This window comes from Bemisia tabaci, chromosome 2, assembly GCF_918797505.1.
Source record: "Bemisia tabaci chromosome 2, PGI_BMITA_v3".
Taxonomy (NCBI): Eukaryota; Metazoa; Arthropoda; class Insecta; order Hemiptera; family Aleyrodidae; genus Bemisia; species Bemisia tabaci.
Window position 1 is genome coordinate 7,431,923 of NC_092794.1, and position 18,624 is coordinate 7,450,546.

Genomic DNA, 18,624 nt, shown 5'->3' on the forward strand with positions numbered 1-18,624 from the left:
TTTAAGAATTTTCTTAAAGAATGCAAGTGCACCTGACATTGAGAGAATCATAATTTCATGGCTTGAGGTAATTCTTAAATTCTTAAACCTGAATATTTTTCACTAAAATAACTTTCGGAACTGTATGTTTGGAACCTCAACATGCAGTCAAACTGAGTAATCTTTGAGCAAAACGTACCTCCGGTGTTTGCTGTGATTCGTGTTCTGGCTTCTCGTCGGAACGTCAATTCCGCAATTTTGATACAGGAATTTCTTCCAGTGATCACGAACAATTCCAATTGTTTTTCGGCGAAAACTTGCCGTTAGTGAATATTCTTCCCTTAAAAATCTTGCTGCAAGGTAAATTTTAAGAATTCGCGAGTTTACTGTCCCATTTATACCCATTTTTTCTGTGTGTTGATGCTTTTCAGAACGTGCATTTGTAGTGATACATTCCTCGTTCAGCAGTGGATAAACAACAATTTACTAGTGGCCTAATTTTAATAGTCCAGATAAAATGAGTTGACCCAAGGTGTTTCTCTGAAAATCCCCGCATTTTTCCGACCTATTTTTCACTGACGTCAATTTTTAAGCCAGTTTTCCGGCTGGGTGTGCTTTTATTCAAGTATTAATTGTGTTTTGTTTTCCTTGACTACACTCAGTTGCACCCTGATGCATACCCCAGGTCTCTCAGTACATACCTCTGTTTTGCCAAGAAATTACTTTGACTTCGAATTTTTGGGTGTTTATTTATCATTCTATCTTACCGCCTCTCTCTAACTAAACAAATTCATTTTTCTTTTTGCCCTTGAAATCAAACAAGGTCTTAATCAAGATCAGGTGACATGAATTCAAGTGATAAAGGACTGCATGGGTTTTATCGGAGGGATTAGGAAGTCCCGCAGATTTTAATCAATTTCATCCACTATTCGGTGAACAGTCGAATCATTTACATGTCACACCCGAACCCTGCCTTTCAACTAGATGGACCTCAGAAATTTATTTGGTAAGTATGAGAAAAATATTTGCCTGTATTGTATACCATCAGTATTAGCGTTACTTACGTAGTGTTTTTTTGTTGGATCTTACTCTGCAAGTTGTACTCTCAAATTGAACATTCTACCAATAAATGAACCTTTACCTCCTCATCATAAAGCATAGAAAAATAGCCAAATAATGTGAAAAATCTGGATTGTATTTCAGATTTATTAGTTCTTAGCTTCTTTGTTTTGTTTTTGGCCATTGGATGTGAACTTACCCATCAGTCACAAGGCAGAAAAAAATTTAGGATATAAGTTGTTCAATGATTTCTTAGTGGCTCAAGTAGCTGCATCCTGTTTTCTCTTTTTGTTTTGAAAATATAGAACGAAAATAAGAATTAGGATGAAAATGAAGGATATCTGAGTTTATTTGCATTTTTTGTATTTTGTTAGATCTCTGAAAGTGGATTCACAATGAACTAAGACGGACTGAAGAAGAATGCTCTTGTGCACTATTCAAGTAATGTTTTATCATTGGTTCCCGATGATAACTTGGGAGTTTCATACTACCATTGTAAGTTGATGCCTCATTAAGTATTCACCTTTAGTTATTTTAGATTATGTCACAATCCTCTCTACTGGTACAATTTTATTCACCAGTCTATTTCAGACATTTTTGTGGATAAGAACGAGGTTCAAATGGGCCGAACTGCACAAAGTGTTGGTAAACCTGTTCTTTTGACTCCTCTCTCCCCATGTCCCTCTTTGCATACTTATTTGCAAGCCTCTTTGCAGTCTTTTTTGCCAATTTTGGTCTCTTAGTTTGAAGAAAGTAGAAGGAACCTCTCATGGAGATAATCTGACTGAGGAATAATGAATTAATACTGAATATCACATGATGCAAACTAAATTGCATATTCAAATATCTGTGTCATTTTTCCTGTTATTTCAATGATCAGCTTTCCAATGATTCATTGTTCTCTTCTTTTTCTCTGAATTAATGCTAAGTTTTTTTATTTTTATTAGTAGTCGGTGTAATTTTAGTGCGGCCATGATAAAGGAGAAACAAAGAGAAAGTAATGAAAAGAAAAATGTTGGTGGCAACAGCTCAGGCAGTAGCAATGATGCAATCAAGACAGAGCCTTCAGAAAGAGATTCTGAAATCAAGACGGAAGCAGATGAGCCCTCCGAAAAAAGCAATACTGACTCGCCAAATAACCCCCAGCAGTCTGATATTTGTCTACCAGAACGTGAGTGATCTTTTTATCCCCCTTTAACTACCACTAGATTGTAAAAGATTTATGGTACCTTGTTTTAGCAGTATAGACCCTCTCCTTTCCATATGCCGAGAATTTGGTGTCAAATCCACCCTTTCACACTATTTGTTTCTCAAAGGGGCTAAATATCCAATGAAAACAGACATTGAAAAACCCTTAAGAAACTCTGGAAATCAGCATGACTGGTTTACATTGCTGTTGGAATACACCAAAGTTTTGAAATGTTGATTGCAGTGACTTTTTGCATATCTTTCCCCTGTTGCTGCATGCTTACCTATGATTTTGTGCTGCCAAAAAGTCTGGCCCAAAGAAGTCTTTCAAGTATATATTTGTTGTCAAAACCCTCCCGATTATAGATCATGCCAACATTCTTTTGTTTGTCTTTGAAACAAATACATTTTAAAGAGGGATTCAAGGAGATCTCTGTAGAATTACTAAACTTAAAAGATTTTTCTCTCAGAATTTTGTTCATCCTTCAACGATTTCCATCAAGAAATTTTTTTTTAGGTTTGTAAGTTGTTAAAACATAGGCTAAAAATTGTATCTTCTGGAGTAGGAAATGGCAAATATATTCTGTCATGGAAGAGCTGAGAATGTGGAAGGGAATCAGTGGTAGAGCTGACAAATGTTAGATGATCAAAACTTTTTCCTTGAGAACCGTATTAAGATTAGCAGGTCCAGAGGATCATTCCAAATGCTTTGAACAATGCAGTCTCTGTGAATTATCAAATATTGAAATGTAAAAACAACCTGAAAGCATAATATTGAAAAGTCTGGCAAAAATTGATGATGCAATGAAACTCTGCCACCATTTGAAAAAAATTGACCGCCTCTTGTGAGTTCATTGTAAATTAGAATCTAGAAGGTCTCATGCTTGCATGCATTTATAGTGGAATAATATTTTTACCTTTATATATGTATTTGTACTTTTTCAGCTAAAAATGAAGAGCTTGCAATCTTAGATAATCCTCTGCCTCCTTGCAAACAGCCAAAATTAGAAGATGTTGGCCCAGTTCCAACAGATTTTAATTCAGGTAAACCATCATAATATTCCAAGTATAGTAAGACTGTGAATACAATTCATTTTTAAAGTAGTTAAAAGTTCCTCCACTACAACTGCAAATCGATCCAAAGTGTAATTGCCAAAAAAATGATAATTCAGGGAACTAAAAGTTACTTTGGCAGTGGTAGTACCATCTTACCTTCTCTCAATCCGTGTTTTAAATGCAGTGAAGTATTTGAATACCGTTTACAACTACAAAAAGTTCAAATAGTGTAATAAATTCAACTTTGGTGATGTTTTTCATGATGTAACTCGTTTTTACAAGAATGCCTTTGAATCATAGGTATTTTTGATGTGAGCTCGGTAAAAATAAAAAAATATTATTCAAGATTTAATTTTTCCCTTCTGTCAAAACTTTAAATTTTTTGAAAAGGCTTCCCAAGAATTTTTAGAGGAGTGGGGTTGGGGATAAATTCTTAGAATCTTGTCCATGCTCAATTCAAATCGTAGGATGTGTTTTGGCATTTGCTGGAGCACTCGATCGACTCCTCATGACCAGTGTGGCCATTGCTTTATTAATTAAATACTTAAAATTAAATATTCAGAAATAGGAGCTTAGCACCGAAATACTAAAATTGGTTATCAGTATTACTGCTGGAAGGAATGTTTTAAGAATATGTCGGCACAAAATGCTTGAAATTGTCAATCCATGCCCATTCAGCTGGCTGTGTCACTCACGTCACAGATCTTAATTTTCTTTGAAAATAAACTACTCATTTTAAAATAAACGTTGACCAAACTTCACTTGTATGAGTCATATTTTGATGAGTAGTTCACCTAAGAAGAAAAATCATAAAGATCTGAGACGGCGGGTGATATGGCTGGCCGAGTGGGCACAGATTGACTCAAATGTAATTTCTAGAAAAAGCTACTCAACATTCTATTTTGCCATTTTCAAGGTTGAAAATTTTAAGTGAAAAATGTCATCTTAAGCCCCCAATTGGCAGAACAAGCTCCCAGATTTCCCTTCAAGACACTAGAGAGCATGCTCCTATGGTGACAAATTTCCATTTTTCAGCCTAACGTGAGGAACACTGTTCTTTCGAGAAAGTTGCTTTGGAAGACTAAGGCAGAGAGTATGGAAGGTTAGAGGCCCGACTGGATAGGGAAGAATTGAAACAGAAGTTGAGCTGTGAGTAAGAAGTTGCGTACGTTGGCGCGAGCGGGATTCCCATACTACTGCACTGATTGGCCAAGCGAGAGTTGCGGAAGGACCATTTATGAAAAATTGCCTACGTGAAGGTGGTCAGGCAGCAACATACCCGCCGCCAGTCACTGAAAAACCATGGAAATTAGTAGTTGCGTACGTTGCCAAGGAGCGCTTCTGTTTCAAATTCTTAGCATTGAGTCGGGCCTTTAACCTTCCATACTCTCTGGACTCAGGTCACCTTCGTGGTGGAGAAGTGCAATATATTGTCAATAATACTCTGTCAATGTAATGTTTTCAGAACCGTGTGATAATATTTTACCTATGGGAATGACTTTGCCAGGCCCAGCAGACTCAGTTATCGATGGCGTTCAGCCGTTGCCAAGTAATGTCATCAATAAACAGCCGGGCACCATAGAGGCACAATATATGCAACAGCAGAGTCAGCTCTTCGTTTTTTCAACTGCCCTAGCAAATAAAGCAGCTGAAGCTGTGCTGAAAGGAGACTATCCCTCAGTCATAGCATTCCATTGCTCACAACCAAAAACCAAAAAATACCTGGAGGTATGTCATCTTGTGATTATTAATAATTCAACTTTTACTCTGTAATCTAGAATTTTTGCAGGGTTCCCACAGTCAGGAAAAACGGAGAACCTCGGGGAAACAGACAAAGTGTCAAGGAAAAATTGTTAAATTGTCTTCATTTGCCTCCTAGAATGCGAGTTTATGTTCCATACAGCAAATTTTGTATGAGAACAATGGAGAATTTGCAAGGGTCTGAAATTTGATGAATTTCCTGTTTAAGTGGAATCCTTTGAGTGAACTGAACACGAAGATACCCTTGATTCATAAATTGAGCAATTATTAGAGGAGATATGACAAAATAACCGATTCTGCTAGAATACATGTGTTTAAATGGGAAATGCCGCCAGATGACGTCACAAGGCGGCACATTTTCTCACTTTTAAATCAATTTTTCTCCAATTTCCCATGTCAGAAAAAAATTATGAAAAATATTGCGAACTCAGCTCATTAGGCACTTTCAGATGAAGCAATAAAACAATTGCGTGCAAATTCTCCATTTAGAGTGCATATTTTTAACCATCCTGCGTATTTTCAAGTGTCAGGTAATTTCACCAGAATGTGTCAGGGAAATCAGAGAATATTATTTCGTACATTCTTCAGTAATCGATTATCAGTGCATATTACATTTTTACTGCAGAGTCTTTGGGTGTGTATGAATGCCAATGATACAGTGGTCCTCATTAATGTGTTAACAGCAAGGTGAAAGGTGTACAGGAATTTTCAGAGATAGCGAAATGGAAGCATTTTATTATAATGAATAGAGAAAGAAAATCGAAAATGTTCAGAAAAATACCTTGAAACACAGCTGTTAGACCCTAACTCATTTATGTGTAAAAATATGTGTGAAGGGAAGTCAAACTAGCAGCTATTAGATAATGGGCTACTAGAAAGAGCACATCAGAGTAAAGCACCACAAATGAATTTTCTCTTATAAATTTCATGCAGAACACACTCGATGTTTTGAAAGTGTTCAAAATCAAGTTATAAGTGAATTAGATTGCAAAAACTATCAATGTTCAGAAAGTTCCAATTTTTGGAAAGCTCCCTAGTTTTCTCTGAAAAATTCCCTCCTAATTTCGGGAAACTTCAGAATTCCCTCAGTATTAGCTTTCCTGAAGTTTTCCAACTTATTTTAGCAAGTTTTTAGATCTGTGCAGCATTTTTTTAGTCTCCTTAATTTTTTTAATATTTTCAGCTTCTGACATAACAGAGGCTTTAGTTTATTTTGCAATGTTGCAATGTGATGATAAAAATTTCGATATTCAGACAGGGCTTTTTGTATTTTTGAAAATACCCCGGTTAAGGAAGATTTTTCCCCCCCTGCAAATGGAACAAAATTTTTTCTGTGTCCATGCATTTCAGTCTCCTCAACTTGTAAAAAACAGAATACATAAATTTCTTGATAACTTGCTGGCAAATTTTTTTATGAAATCATACTGCAGAGCTATTCTATCAAGCTGTAGTTTAATGAATTGTAAGATTTTGTGAGGTGCTGATACCATTTATTTTACGTGAAATTTTCAGAAACATCCTTTGAAGTTGAATCAATTCAACCGACAAAATTCGGCATTATGGTTGAACAATTTGGCTCAAATGAAACAGAAAGGTGGGATGAGAGTAGGAGGCATGGGTCGAGGTGGCTTCAAAAATATGATGCCTGATAATCAAGGGCCTGGAAATATGCCCATGTGGAATCAGGTAATTTCGCAAATTATTTTTTGTTATAAATTTTTCCCATTTCCATAATTTGTGCAGGGAATTTTTTATCTTAGAGTTATGATTAGACATTCGTTTTATGCAGAGCACATGACATTCTTTGTAAATGGTTTGCCATGGCAAATAGAACCTGTGACAGGAAAAATTTCATAAAAATTCCTTACTTTTACCGGTTGTTGAATTTGTCTCGTTGATTACTTGAATTCATTTTCAGCCTAGGAAGTATTTGAACAATGTATTATCACTGAAGTTTCGTCAGAAATGTTTTATTTATAAATTTATTTTTCTTAAATAGTATATATTTGTCAGCCTACTGTGTTGTAGTGGTTGTAGCACTTGTTCTATGATCGGGGATCTTGGGTTCGATTCCCGGCCAGGTGACCCAAGTTTGATGGTCTCAAACAACGGTTACCTTGAGCTGGCTTGATTAGGAACGGGACTTCTGTAAGTGTGAGATTATCCCCTCAAGGATAATTGAATTGAAGGAAACATATACATTTATAAGAGGCGTGTAGCGCCTGAAGGGGTTGGACTAGCGGCTGAGGGGTGCAGGCGCACCCCCTGGTTCATTATAAAACTGTACAACTTTTTACAAAGTGTAATTTGATGTATGATATAACATTTTTTTTATGTACTTAGGGCCCTAATCCCGGAGGTGACAATCCACCAGGAAACATGATGATGAACAACATGGGGCCCTGCATGAATAACATGGGTCCAGGTGGTCCTCCTCATATGAAAGGTCCTATGCCTCCTAATGTAGATAATTCCATGCGAATGATGCCTGGTATGAATCTTGGTTCTAATCCAATGATGCAACAGTCCAACATGATGCCTTCCATTTCTGATTTTGAGGACCCATTAAGTTATGGCCCTCAACACTCTTTAGCAGGTTTGTCTATTATAAACTTTCACAGTTCTATCTCTCACTTCCGGAATTTCGACCATTGCTGTAACCTTTTGTAACTAAGAATTACTTTTAATTTCCAATTTCTTGCATTTTCTGAATGGCCTCTCAGTGCTGCATCTGGTACAAATAATTTTCCTTGATAATTTAAAAAATTATATAGTTTCAGAAAGTGCAAGACTTTCAGTCAGAAATCTGAAGCTTTGGAAAAGCCTAACATGAAAATTGTAACCACTATTTCTGGCCAACAATAGCTTAGGAACATACTTTGTTTACTCGTTCAAGTATTGAGTAGTGACTTATTGGCGTATGATTTTTTTCAATTTTTGGTTTAATCTTACATCTACTACAAAGCATTAATAAGCCCTAGATAAGTTAGTAATTGTCAGTTGTTAAAAAATTTAAAGGTTATGTGGATTCATGTTTTCATGAAACTTTTCTGGTAACAGTCAGAAGTTGTAGTTCATATCCTCACCAACAGATAGGAACCCCAGTAGGACTTAATGCATGCCTTAGCGACTGAGCCACAGCAAGATTTCAACTGTGATCTTGTCTACTTCATCATGAGATATCTCCTGATCAGGGTCAAAAGGGTCCAATACGAAAGACTGAAATTGCATAATTTCAAACGATCTGTTTATTTTCGTTTTCATAAAGCCCTCTTGTAAAAATCTATAACAATTGTCAGAAATTGTCTCTTCCAAAATAAGCTAGTCCCACAAAGACTTCAGAGTTGTTATCATTTGCAACTCATTTAAAATGTAATAACTGAATAACTATAATATTCATTTTCTTTTCTTCCTATTTTAAAGGTGTAAAAGTTCCTGATGAAAAGCTCACTCCTGAGCAAAGACAACACAGGGTAGAACAGATGGCAAAATTAAAAAAGATGCAGGAAATTTTTTTCCCAGAAAACCAGCAGGGTCCAGGAGGGCCGTGCCTCGAAGGCATGATGCAAGGACCTGGTGGACCAATGGGAGGTCCACAATATCCTGGACCAGGGCCCGATGATCTAATGAATCTTCCATGCGACTCTGGAGACATGATGCTCAAAGGTAAGTGATAGACTTTAACTAATTTATGAACCCAATTAATACTACAAAAAAACTTGATTTAGGAACAGACATCAATTATCTGATTCATCTCAATATCCATTGTAACTGAATGTCTTGCTTGGAAATTTGCCCAACTTAGTAAAAATGAAAATTCCGTCACATTACAGAAAAATAGTTCTTTGAGTCTTGCATCTTTTAAGTTTTCTTTTCCAATGGTTTTTTTCTTTCATTTTGTATCGGTAAATCAGTGCAAATATTGTTTGTATCAAAAAATGTCCAACTCATACAGTCAAGAATGTTCATATTACACCATTAATCAGCCGATTAGTTCTATATTTTACAGCCAAGGGGCTCTTTTTGAGATTTGAATAACATGAGCCAAAAATATTGTCCATTCACCGAAAATTTTCGGTGATTTGAAAATTCAACTATCTTTGGCATCAGTATCTCAAGGGGAAATTGATATACTTTCTGGGAATTTAATGGCCGAAAACCATGTTTGAATCCTAGTTGGTAATTTCATTTTGGTGGTTTCACTGTCTCCCAATTGCTTCGATACCAATTATTTTAAGGTGAATCAACAGTTTACCCGTAGGCGCTCTTACTGTAAAGTGAGAGCTCACTCAAAACTTGCCGTCTTGTATGACTGATGGCATTGTCTTTAATCACGTGGAATTTTTCCCCTCATCAGGGTTAGCAGGAACGCAGAAAACACAAAACAAAAGGAAATGTGTGCAATATATTTTTTTGTAGATCCCTGCTGATTTTTTGTTCTTTTTTTTCAGGTGGAATGCCGATGGGTGTTCCTGGGGGACCAGGCGGGCCAGGTGGACCTGGTCCCATGCCTGGACCAGGTGGTGGCATGGGGCATGGCCCAGGTCCAGGTCCAATGCCTGGACCTGGACCAGCTATGGGTCCTGGTGGTAACATGATGGGTCCTGGTGGAGGAGGCCCTCCGATGGATTGGCCTAAGTTACAACATCAATTCTTTGATGACAGAAAAAAGAAAGGAGGAGGACCAGGGGGGCCTGGCTCCCAACCACTTGTTGGCCATGGGCCTATTCCCGGTCCAATGGACCCTAATATCCCAGGAGGCATGATGCGGAGTGGTGGCAGCGTCAGGGCGCAAGCTCCTCCTCCTCCTTATCATCAAACGACGAGGTCAGCTAGTGTTCCGATAAATGTGGCAAGTCCAAATCCTAGTTCTCCTAATAATAACACGTCGAATTTATCTTTACCGTCCCCTAGAACTTGTTCGGGTATGAATTCTCCAGCAGGTTGTAGCTCAAGATTATCCGCTCAAGGACCAAGTCCAACCAGTGCCCATAACAATGTAGACTCACCTGGGCCTAACCGCTCTCTCAACTCAAGTAATCCTCCCACCCCTGTGTCTCATTTCTCACCTAACAACAAGCAACGAGAACCCAAAGCCTCGGAATCAACATCACCCACGAGTCAGCAATCACCAGGTATGTACAACTCTCTCACCATCAATTATTCAATTTTTTCATGCATCTCTCCCCAAGTTCCAAACGCATTGAAATCATGTAATAGTTAAGCTTGAACTATCAATTGTTTTTTTTTCATGAATAATGACTGGAAATTAATCATGCGACAACTGAGACACTTGCTTTTGGCGATTCACTGAGAATATTATAAGTCAAGTACATATCAACCATTTTATTGTCAATGAGCTTGTTTAGTTTTGTGTAAATTCTGCATGTCTGAAAACGAGAGAGTGCATGGAGTTCACAGTGATTTTCCTCTGTTTTTTTCAACAATATTAACCCAAGAAAAACAAGCTCAGAGTTGTGTATTTTGAGCACCCATTTAAACGCGCATCAGTAGGTCACTTAAAACTGTCCGTGGCAAGCGTCCGTCAGAGAATGGCCACACTCGTTGAGTTACCTCTGCCATGTCCTGTAGTCCGCACGCAATGTCCAATAGTCCGGGTGCAGGGTATAGGACGTGGCAGAGGCAACTCAACAAGTGGGCCATTTTCCAACAGGCGCTTGCTGCAGACAGTTTTAAGTGACCTGCTGATGCGCGTTTAAATGGGTGCTCAAGTTAATACTGTTCAGAAAAATGGAGGAAAATTCCTGTGAACCATGTGCACCCTCTAGTTTTCAGAAATGCAAGAATTAAACATAACTAAACATGCTCATTTGCGCTGAATTTATCAGTATATCAGATATCAGTATAGTTTTTAATAGTTTCAATTGTATTTTTATTTATTTGTTATTTTAGTGGACAGTATGTTTTGTCGATCTCTTCCTCAACAAAAATCTCAGAGTATTTGCTCAACGCAGAATGCAGGTGCAAAGGAACCTAATTTAATGCCAGTGCCTTCTCCTCAGCATATTCAGTACTTAAATACCTTTGAAGGACAAGAACTTACAATACAAAAACAACCAAATATTAGTCTGAAAGATCCGAACATGTCTCCAACGTAAGTATTCTTCCTCTGTCATTTGATTCCTTCTCCGCGTTTGAGGGAAATGCGAGGACCTCTCTCGAGTTTTCTCTTTAGGTCACTTCAGTCTCTATCCAACATGTATTATCAGCCTTGAACTAGTCCATATAATTTTTTTGTCATTACTCACCATTCGGGTGATAGCAATTATTCAAGTGCCTTCAAAAGTCCTAATGAATTTCAGAAGTGGAAACTGCTGCCCATATGAGTAATGTAAGGGTTAGCTTAACCACACAGGATCAATACTGTATTTTCTGAATGGAGTTAGTGCTCCATTGAGCAAATTGAGGTTACAATGAAAGTAAAGAGCACTGATTAATTCGAGTCTATTGCTGCCATCTCTTTTAAATGAAAATAAAAATGTTTATCTGCCGCTAAAAAAGCATATTATGATAAGAAGTCATTTTCAATATGTTTATCTACTGCCTCTCTCTTATCATCATTATTTAAAATTTAGATTTAAATAATAGGGTCCTCTAAATACCAAATTGTCAATGCTGCAGATTATAGAATACACATGAGTTGTGTTTTCTCTCTAATGCATAATCCATACAACATCTGTACTGACTACCATTATGGAATTTTTCAGGATGTCGAGTAATTTGGACGGAAGTCTACCAAACATACCAACATCAGTGTCGATACCGGATATCGCAACTTCAAAAATGAGTGGAGGAATGGCGACATCGATGGATATGAACCCTGGCCGATTTCCCGGACAACCAGGTGAACTACCTCCAGTTCTTAGCCCCGGTGGTCCTAACGACAAACAAAGAATGTTACAAGGTCCAGGCATACCCAAAAATGATTCTAGGTTTCCCTGTAACAGTCCACTAGACAACCGATTCCCCCCTCAGCCTGGGAAAGTTCCTACGGATAATATGCCGTTAAATCCTGTGACTGGAGGCGGGAAATCCCACTTTGACCCAATATCATCGCTAGCTCAAATGAACCAGCAACTAGCCAACAACGTCTCCGGATCGCCAGTCAATAGTTCAGGTATGATGCCATTCGCAGGTCCCGGAATGGGAGACATGGGAGGTATGGGTATGGGTGGGCCGGGGCAGCCGTCTCCAATGATGTCTGAGGGTCCGAGGATGGGTTTCTCACCCGGCGGAGTGGGAATGGGCAACGGCATGAGAATGGTTCAATCTCCTAATCCCAACAGTCCGGTGTCCCCGAAACCTGGGATGGTACAAGGTGGACCGAGAATGATGAACCGAGTTCCTGGGCCGAACAACTTTAATGGAGCAAATATTCAAGTGAAGCCAAACGCACCAAATACGATCCAGTATTTGCCTACGAGACCTCAAGGTACTCAAGGACCTCCAAGAGGTCCGCCAAACTTAGAATTTTTGCCAAGGTATTCAAACCCTCTGTCCAATTTAGAAGCTAAAGTACCTACTCATAATCTACAATATTTCCCGAATAATTTCCAAAATAATGTAAACATTGTACATATGAACGAAATGATGAACTGTGGACCACCAGGTCCTGGTAATATGATGATGCGTGGGAATAGTGGCGGTTTGGGTCCCGGATCTGGTCCAGGTCCTGGTCCTGGCCCGGGACCTGGACCCGGCCCTGGTCCTCTCATCAGAGGTAATATGATACGAATGGGATTCCCAAATGACCAAATGTATCCAGGACCAGGAGGACTTGGTGGTCCTGGTGGTCCTGGAGGTCCTAATTCGGGGCCAGGTCCTGGGCCCGGTCCGATGATGATGCCAGGCATGAAAATGGGCATGGCGCCCGATGCTAGTCAGCCTCTTCCTCCATCCATGGGACAATCTAACAATTTCAAGAGCTCCTCATTCATCGGCCCGACAACAGCTGATCCTAATTACGCCCAACAGTTCCACAATTTCCAACAACAGTTATACGCAACCAATACCAATCGCAACCAAGGCGGACCTGGCAATCAACAATTTTTCATGCACAAGTAACCAATTATTGGGTAATGTGTAGTGCATGATTTTTGTCCTTTTTTTACTGGAAGAGTCTCATGCTTGGACATGCTAAGTTTCATTTTTGTGATTTGGAGAAAAGCGGGCTTCAAATATTAAAGAATTACCTCGAGTCTCATGGCCAGAAAAAATGTTATAATGATGTCGTGAGATGAAAAAGATGTATACCTGCAATACTCTTGAGATTTGCTCCACTGGAAATAATCAGTATCTCAATTTTTCAAAAACGTTCTTTGTCATGTCCATTTAGTGTGGACTCTTTATTTGTGAACACGTATCAAAGAATTGACTCCCCTTCCTCCACTGTATTTTTAAAACTTGCTCAGTCTTATCACTTCTGAAACATGTCACATTAGATCGACACATGGAAGGATTCATGCATAATTTTTCCAAAATTAGTGGAAAAGTACCTGTATTCAGCTCTCTAAGCGTCATCCGTTGAGCCGAAATTGTTTCTTGGCTCGGAAATAAAATCTTATCACCAACCATCTTATGCTTTTTACAGAGCATTTCAACTAAATTTTTTTCAGTCCTCAGTTTCTAATATTTCAGCAACAGATCTTGAGGAAGTGTCACAAATTTTCAAGGAAAAAGTAAAAGTAATGAAATGCATAAGAATGAAAGGAACAAAACCGGCACATTATGAGGTTAAGTACAATGCAGTCCCAAACTTTTCCATGAACATATGTGAAATTTTCCATTCGGGACAAACAGGTCAAAGAAAATAAAAATAAGGAACAAATTACTTATTTTTATTTCTTCAAGACATCATGAAAAGATGCATTACTCCTTACAACACTGTTTCTAGCCCCATTAGTAGTATGTAACGCAACATCACAAAACCAAGAATTTAAATTAAAAGATGAAGAGTCTTAGGGAGGTGCAGACTTTTCATGTAGTGAGAGAATACTGTAAGGTAGGCTGTAAAAACTGCATGAATTATTTTCAGTCACTCACTAATGCAAATTGCAGTGCACTATCACTACTATCTTTGGTCTCAGCAATGGAGAAGCTTCCGCCTGAGTAGGGAACTTCTTTGTTGCGAGGATTGCTGTTCAGTGACCTGTGACTCATGAGGATCAGGAAATTTGAGATTTATATTGTCATAGGTAAAAATCAGAGGTTTTGCCACTGGGGTTCAACAAAATTGGTCTCACCGAATTGTTACGATTGGTTTTTTCATCCCATCTGTAGTCAAATTAGAAGTTTTCCTAGTTTGCATCTCTTATTACACTACAGGCACTTGGAGGCCGGTCTTTTCAGTTATGATGTATTAGTTACATCTTTAATAGCGATTTTAATTTTTAAATTAATTAGAAACGTTCCACCAGCTGTGTAAAAATACCGCTGTTTTGGCCAAGTCATTATATTATTTTCAAAGAAGAAATAGATAGTTTACTCAGCGTAAGTGTTTACATTTAAACAGTTATGGATACTAATACGAAATGATGCAATGAAACATTCTCGGTGCCAGAACCATTTTAGGCCATTTTTATGAATCTGTGCCGCAGATCTCATGACCCTCCAGCTCCGTTTTTTGGTATGTCTATAAACGGCTGTTACCTCTAGTTTTTGTCCATGCTTTGTCACTTATGCAAGTAGTTGTTCAAATGAATCATGACTTTTTATTCACGTGGAATTTTTATCTTTGTAATTTTGTAAGTTATCAGTTTGTATATAAAGAGCTTATATCGCTTGTACACTAATTCACAATTGTATCTTTTGAACTGAACATTTATCATAGCTGCCGGCTTGCCTGTTTTCCCCTTTCTTTTCTTTTATTCAACATATTCTGTTTCTCTCCCGTTTAAAATTGTTTTGTGCCATCAATCTTGCCAGTTTGTTTTCTTGGGAACATCTCTGCGTTTCCAATCCTTTTTCACTAACATGAAGCTCCTTATCCCTTCTTTTCTCCTTTTCTTATACAATTGCTATTACTAGTGTATTTTCTTCGGAAAGTACACTATAAAGAATGTTTTTCTGCCACCTTTTGTGGCATAATCACAGTTACTTAAGAAAAGATGTCTTTGTCGGAAATTGTATTTTTTTTTCTTCTTAAATTCTTATTCTGAATTTGTAATTTCAATTTTATTTCTCTCTTTCTAGTAGATCAATTGATGAGTCATAGAATTTTTTCTAAATGGTTCAAATAAAAACAATAACACTGGGCCCATGGTTTTCAGCTCTGGGCTGCAAATCGATAAAAAATAGAAGCTGTTTGAGGACCGCAATAGAACATATTATCCTTTGGGTTAGTGTACTTTGTGGTTCAATGTTCTATTTACTTTATCCTCATCATGGATGCTTGTATAGTTGTATTTGTAAATGTGAGCATTAATAATAATGGGAGAAACAAAATGGGAGATGTCATACCATGCACTGTTGCAATGCACAAACTTTCAGTGTAAGGTTTTTTAAATTTAATTGTGCCAACTATTCACCGAATAAATTTTAAGATGAAGACTTCTTAAAGAGTCAGAACATGTGAATAGGAAATAGAACCATTATTTAGACCAGTGTTATTATTTTCTAACCTTTAAATATCAACTACGCAGAGAAAATTCTGTAACTTATTCAACTTGACATTATTGGCCGATCATGGAGTCTTTAAATAATTTCTCTTATTAAAACGAACTCTGAAGCTTAAGCCTCAAGCTCCAAAATTTTTAACCTAATGAGAATGTGACAACCAATTGAAATCTTTACTTAATGAAATATGAATAATTTGATGCTATCGTCTTTTTAGACAGCTCTCTTATATTTCGGTTTCAGTGTTTATTCTTTGCTTTTCCATTTATGTTTCTTTTTCCTGTATTTTTCTTTTCCTGACTGTGATATTATTTTATGCTGAAAAAAAGGTGTTAAAAAGTAGCATAAAATGACAAAATGATTATTTTAAATATTCTTGATTACGACGTAGTTGTGATCAACATGATTGAAGCTAAGATCATCTGTGCACCCATGTACCTACTTCATCATTTTGTCCGAATTTTCTTGTAGACTGATTAATACTACATTAATATTTTCTTTTTTTTTTCTCGTTTAGTGTTAATGGCAGCTTTTGCAGCTAAATAATTGATAGTGTCAAGGTATTAAAGTTAAACGGTGTGTATTAGAGAGGAAAAACCAATCTATTCTGCAAATGAGCGATGTTAGTTTGATGCATAACTCCGTGAATTCTGCAGTTAGTTTCGTTTGAATGAGGAAAGACTCATTAATTCAGTTTTTAAAATCAACATGTTATCAATTTTATAAGCTGGAAACAATCGTATAGCAACTAATGCAACCAGTTTTTTTCTCTCTTTTGTAAGACACCAGTCCAGACTTGAATGGACTATGGGAAACAGGCTCAAGCTTTATTTCTCGCGCATATAATATCATTTTCTGAGGAATTGTCGCATTAGAGGTACAACGAAAGGGTGAAGTAGGTTTCTGTTCTTACTTTAAAGGATTGTGCTCATGAATTGTTTCTTTTCTAACTGTAGGCAGTGGACAAGAATTAATATTCTCATTATCTTGTCTAGTGCCAAGGAAAAACACAGGTATCTTCTATGAGGTACATTAAAATATGTCAGAAAAATTAAAAATTAAGTTTTAGGTAACTTACTTTTTCAAATGTTTTCAGTGAAAAAAGATTGTGTGCACCTACAGTTGTTAAGTATGTCACTTAGAAAAATTTTCTCTGTCAAGTTGGCAAATCTTTTGCACAATTATAGCATTGTTTTAATTATTCTTTACTTTTTTTTTCTCAGCGACTCGAATTGTAGAAAAGTCAGGTATTCAATTAAAAGTAAAATGTAAGTAAATACAACGTGCGATATCAACTTCAGGACAGAAGAGCAGAATAGCCCAAACTCACTGATGGTTAGTCAGAGAAAATCCCATAATCAGAAGTTTCAGTGTACGATTCACATACTTGAACCTTAAAATAAAATACTTTCTGAAAAATTGAATTTCCATCAATTTAAGGAACTTCCTACACAATTTTTTAATTTTGAACTTCAATTTGTTTCATAAGATTGCAAGCAGGTTAGAATTCCACGGTCAAGTTGATTTAAAATTTATGCTGAAAATTCTAGAGAGTTAAAAATGATAAACATGCATTGAAAATCTTTAAAAGAAGATTTATCTTTCTGAACTAAAAATTATTGTGCATACATTGCCGTTCTGCGGAATTCACATCAACCTCTGAGCAAAAGAGTGAGCCAATCGGTATTCTCTCTATATACTGGTCGTAGGTCACCACAAAAGCCAACAATATTTCGATCTTCGTCAGCTTGTTTTGTCTGTTGCTCAAATTCCGTATACATTGACTGCGAGAACTGCACTGAAACACTGATGTACAAGTCTCATCCACTGACATGTTGTGTTTGCCTTTGTGTGCAATATTCAACTTCACCCTTTCATTACAATAGTTTATTTAACTTGTTTGAATGTCACTTATCTGAACTTTTCTCAACGTGCACTCACTGAAAACCAGTCAATCAACAGCTGATGATACAACAATACTCTTTCTTGCTCTCACACTGTTTATCCTTTTTTCCTTACTTCTGTATTTTTCAATGCTGAGCAAAGAGATGTTCATTGAGTTTGAAGTCCCCATAGTGTCAGTTATTTGTCCTAAAAAGTTCGAAGATATTGAGATTCATTTTATGGACTGAATCGCCGTTAGGTTTTTACCTTAATTCAAATGCTTCTTGGTTCAACTTCATCAATTTTTAAATGCTGAATTGATAAAAAAGTGTAACCACCAACAATCGAGCCTTTTATTTGTAAAAGAGTATAAGTAATAGAAACTCTTGAACTCTGAAAGCTTCGATGTATTACGGGAACCTGTGTTTTTGGTACTTGGGCCCTTTAAAATTGAACAGTCCAAATATGTTGTTCGAAGTGTAAGCTAAATGATTAGATTGGTTAGAGTTGAAATTACGAGAATCACTGTTTATGGAAAAGTAAGATTTATGATTTTTTCGAGGGCGACTTTCTTATTCTGTTTAAATCGACTTTCCCTTCCCGTTTTGAACTCAGTTTAGATCAAAACCTTTTTCGAATTGAGTCAACTTTTTTAATTTTTGTGTACATTTTTATTAACACTTGGTGCCTTTTTGTGAGATAAGTTTTGTGTAAATGATATGAGTGTGGCTTTTTCCAGCATTATTTTTAATTAAAGTGAATTTAAAGTTCTTAAGTGAATTGCATAAATTGAAAGGATCAAGATGAAAAGTTAAAGTTGATTGTGTTTATTTTGTAACTTTCTTCTCTTTTTTTTGTAAATACTCCTAACATAAATTTGTCTGTGTTTTAAATTATAAATAAAAACAAAAAGACTAAAACTCGTTCTTAGTGTTTTAATCATGCCACTAAGCATACTTATTTCATCTTTTTTTAGGTCAAACCATAGCATAATTTTTTTTTCTCTCGCTCTCCCTCTAATGACTTGATGAAGAAGGTTAATAACAATCATATACTTCTCAA

General features: G+C 36.9%; 1 protein-coding gene across 2 annotated transcripts; it reads left to right on the top strand.

Moving 5' to 3' along the window:
- The first annotated feature begins 182 nt into the window (after nucleotides 1-182).
- On the top strand, nucleotides 183-18,482 carry lgs (BCL9 domain-containing protein legless). Of its 2 annotated transcripts, none has more exons than XM_019045130.2 (12): nucleotides 183-339; nucleotides 803-985; nucleotides 1,413-1,533; nucleotides 1,986-2,209; nucleotides 3,172-3,270; nucleotides 4,748-5,010; nucleotides 6,556-6,729; nucleotides 7,387-7,639; nucleotides 8,467-8,709; nucleotides 9,495-10,178; nucleotides 10,957-11,158; nucleotides 11,772-18,482. In XM_019045130.2, the coding sequence occupies exons 4-12, from the start codon at nucleotides 2,011-2,013 to the stop codon at nucleotides 13,126-13,128; spliced, it is 3,474 nt and encodes a 1,157-aa protein (XP_018900675.2). In that variant the 5' UTR covers nucleotides 183-339; nucleotides 803-985; nucleotides 1,413-1,533; nucleotides 1,986-2,010; the 3' UTR covers nucleotides 13,129-18,482. The 2 variants fall into 2 exon arrangements, with proteins under 2 accessions (XP_018900675.2, XP_018900676.2); XM_019045131.2 differs by having other exon boundaries at nucleotides 1,989-2,209.
- The last annotated feature ends 142 nt before the right edge of the window (nucleotides 18,483-18,624 follow it).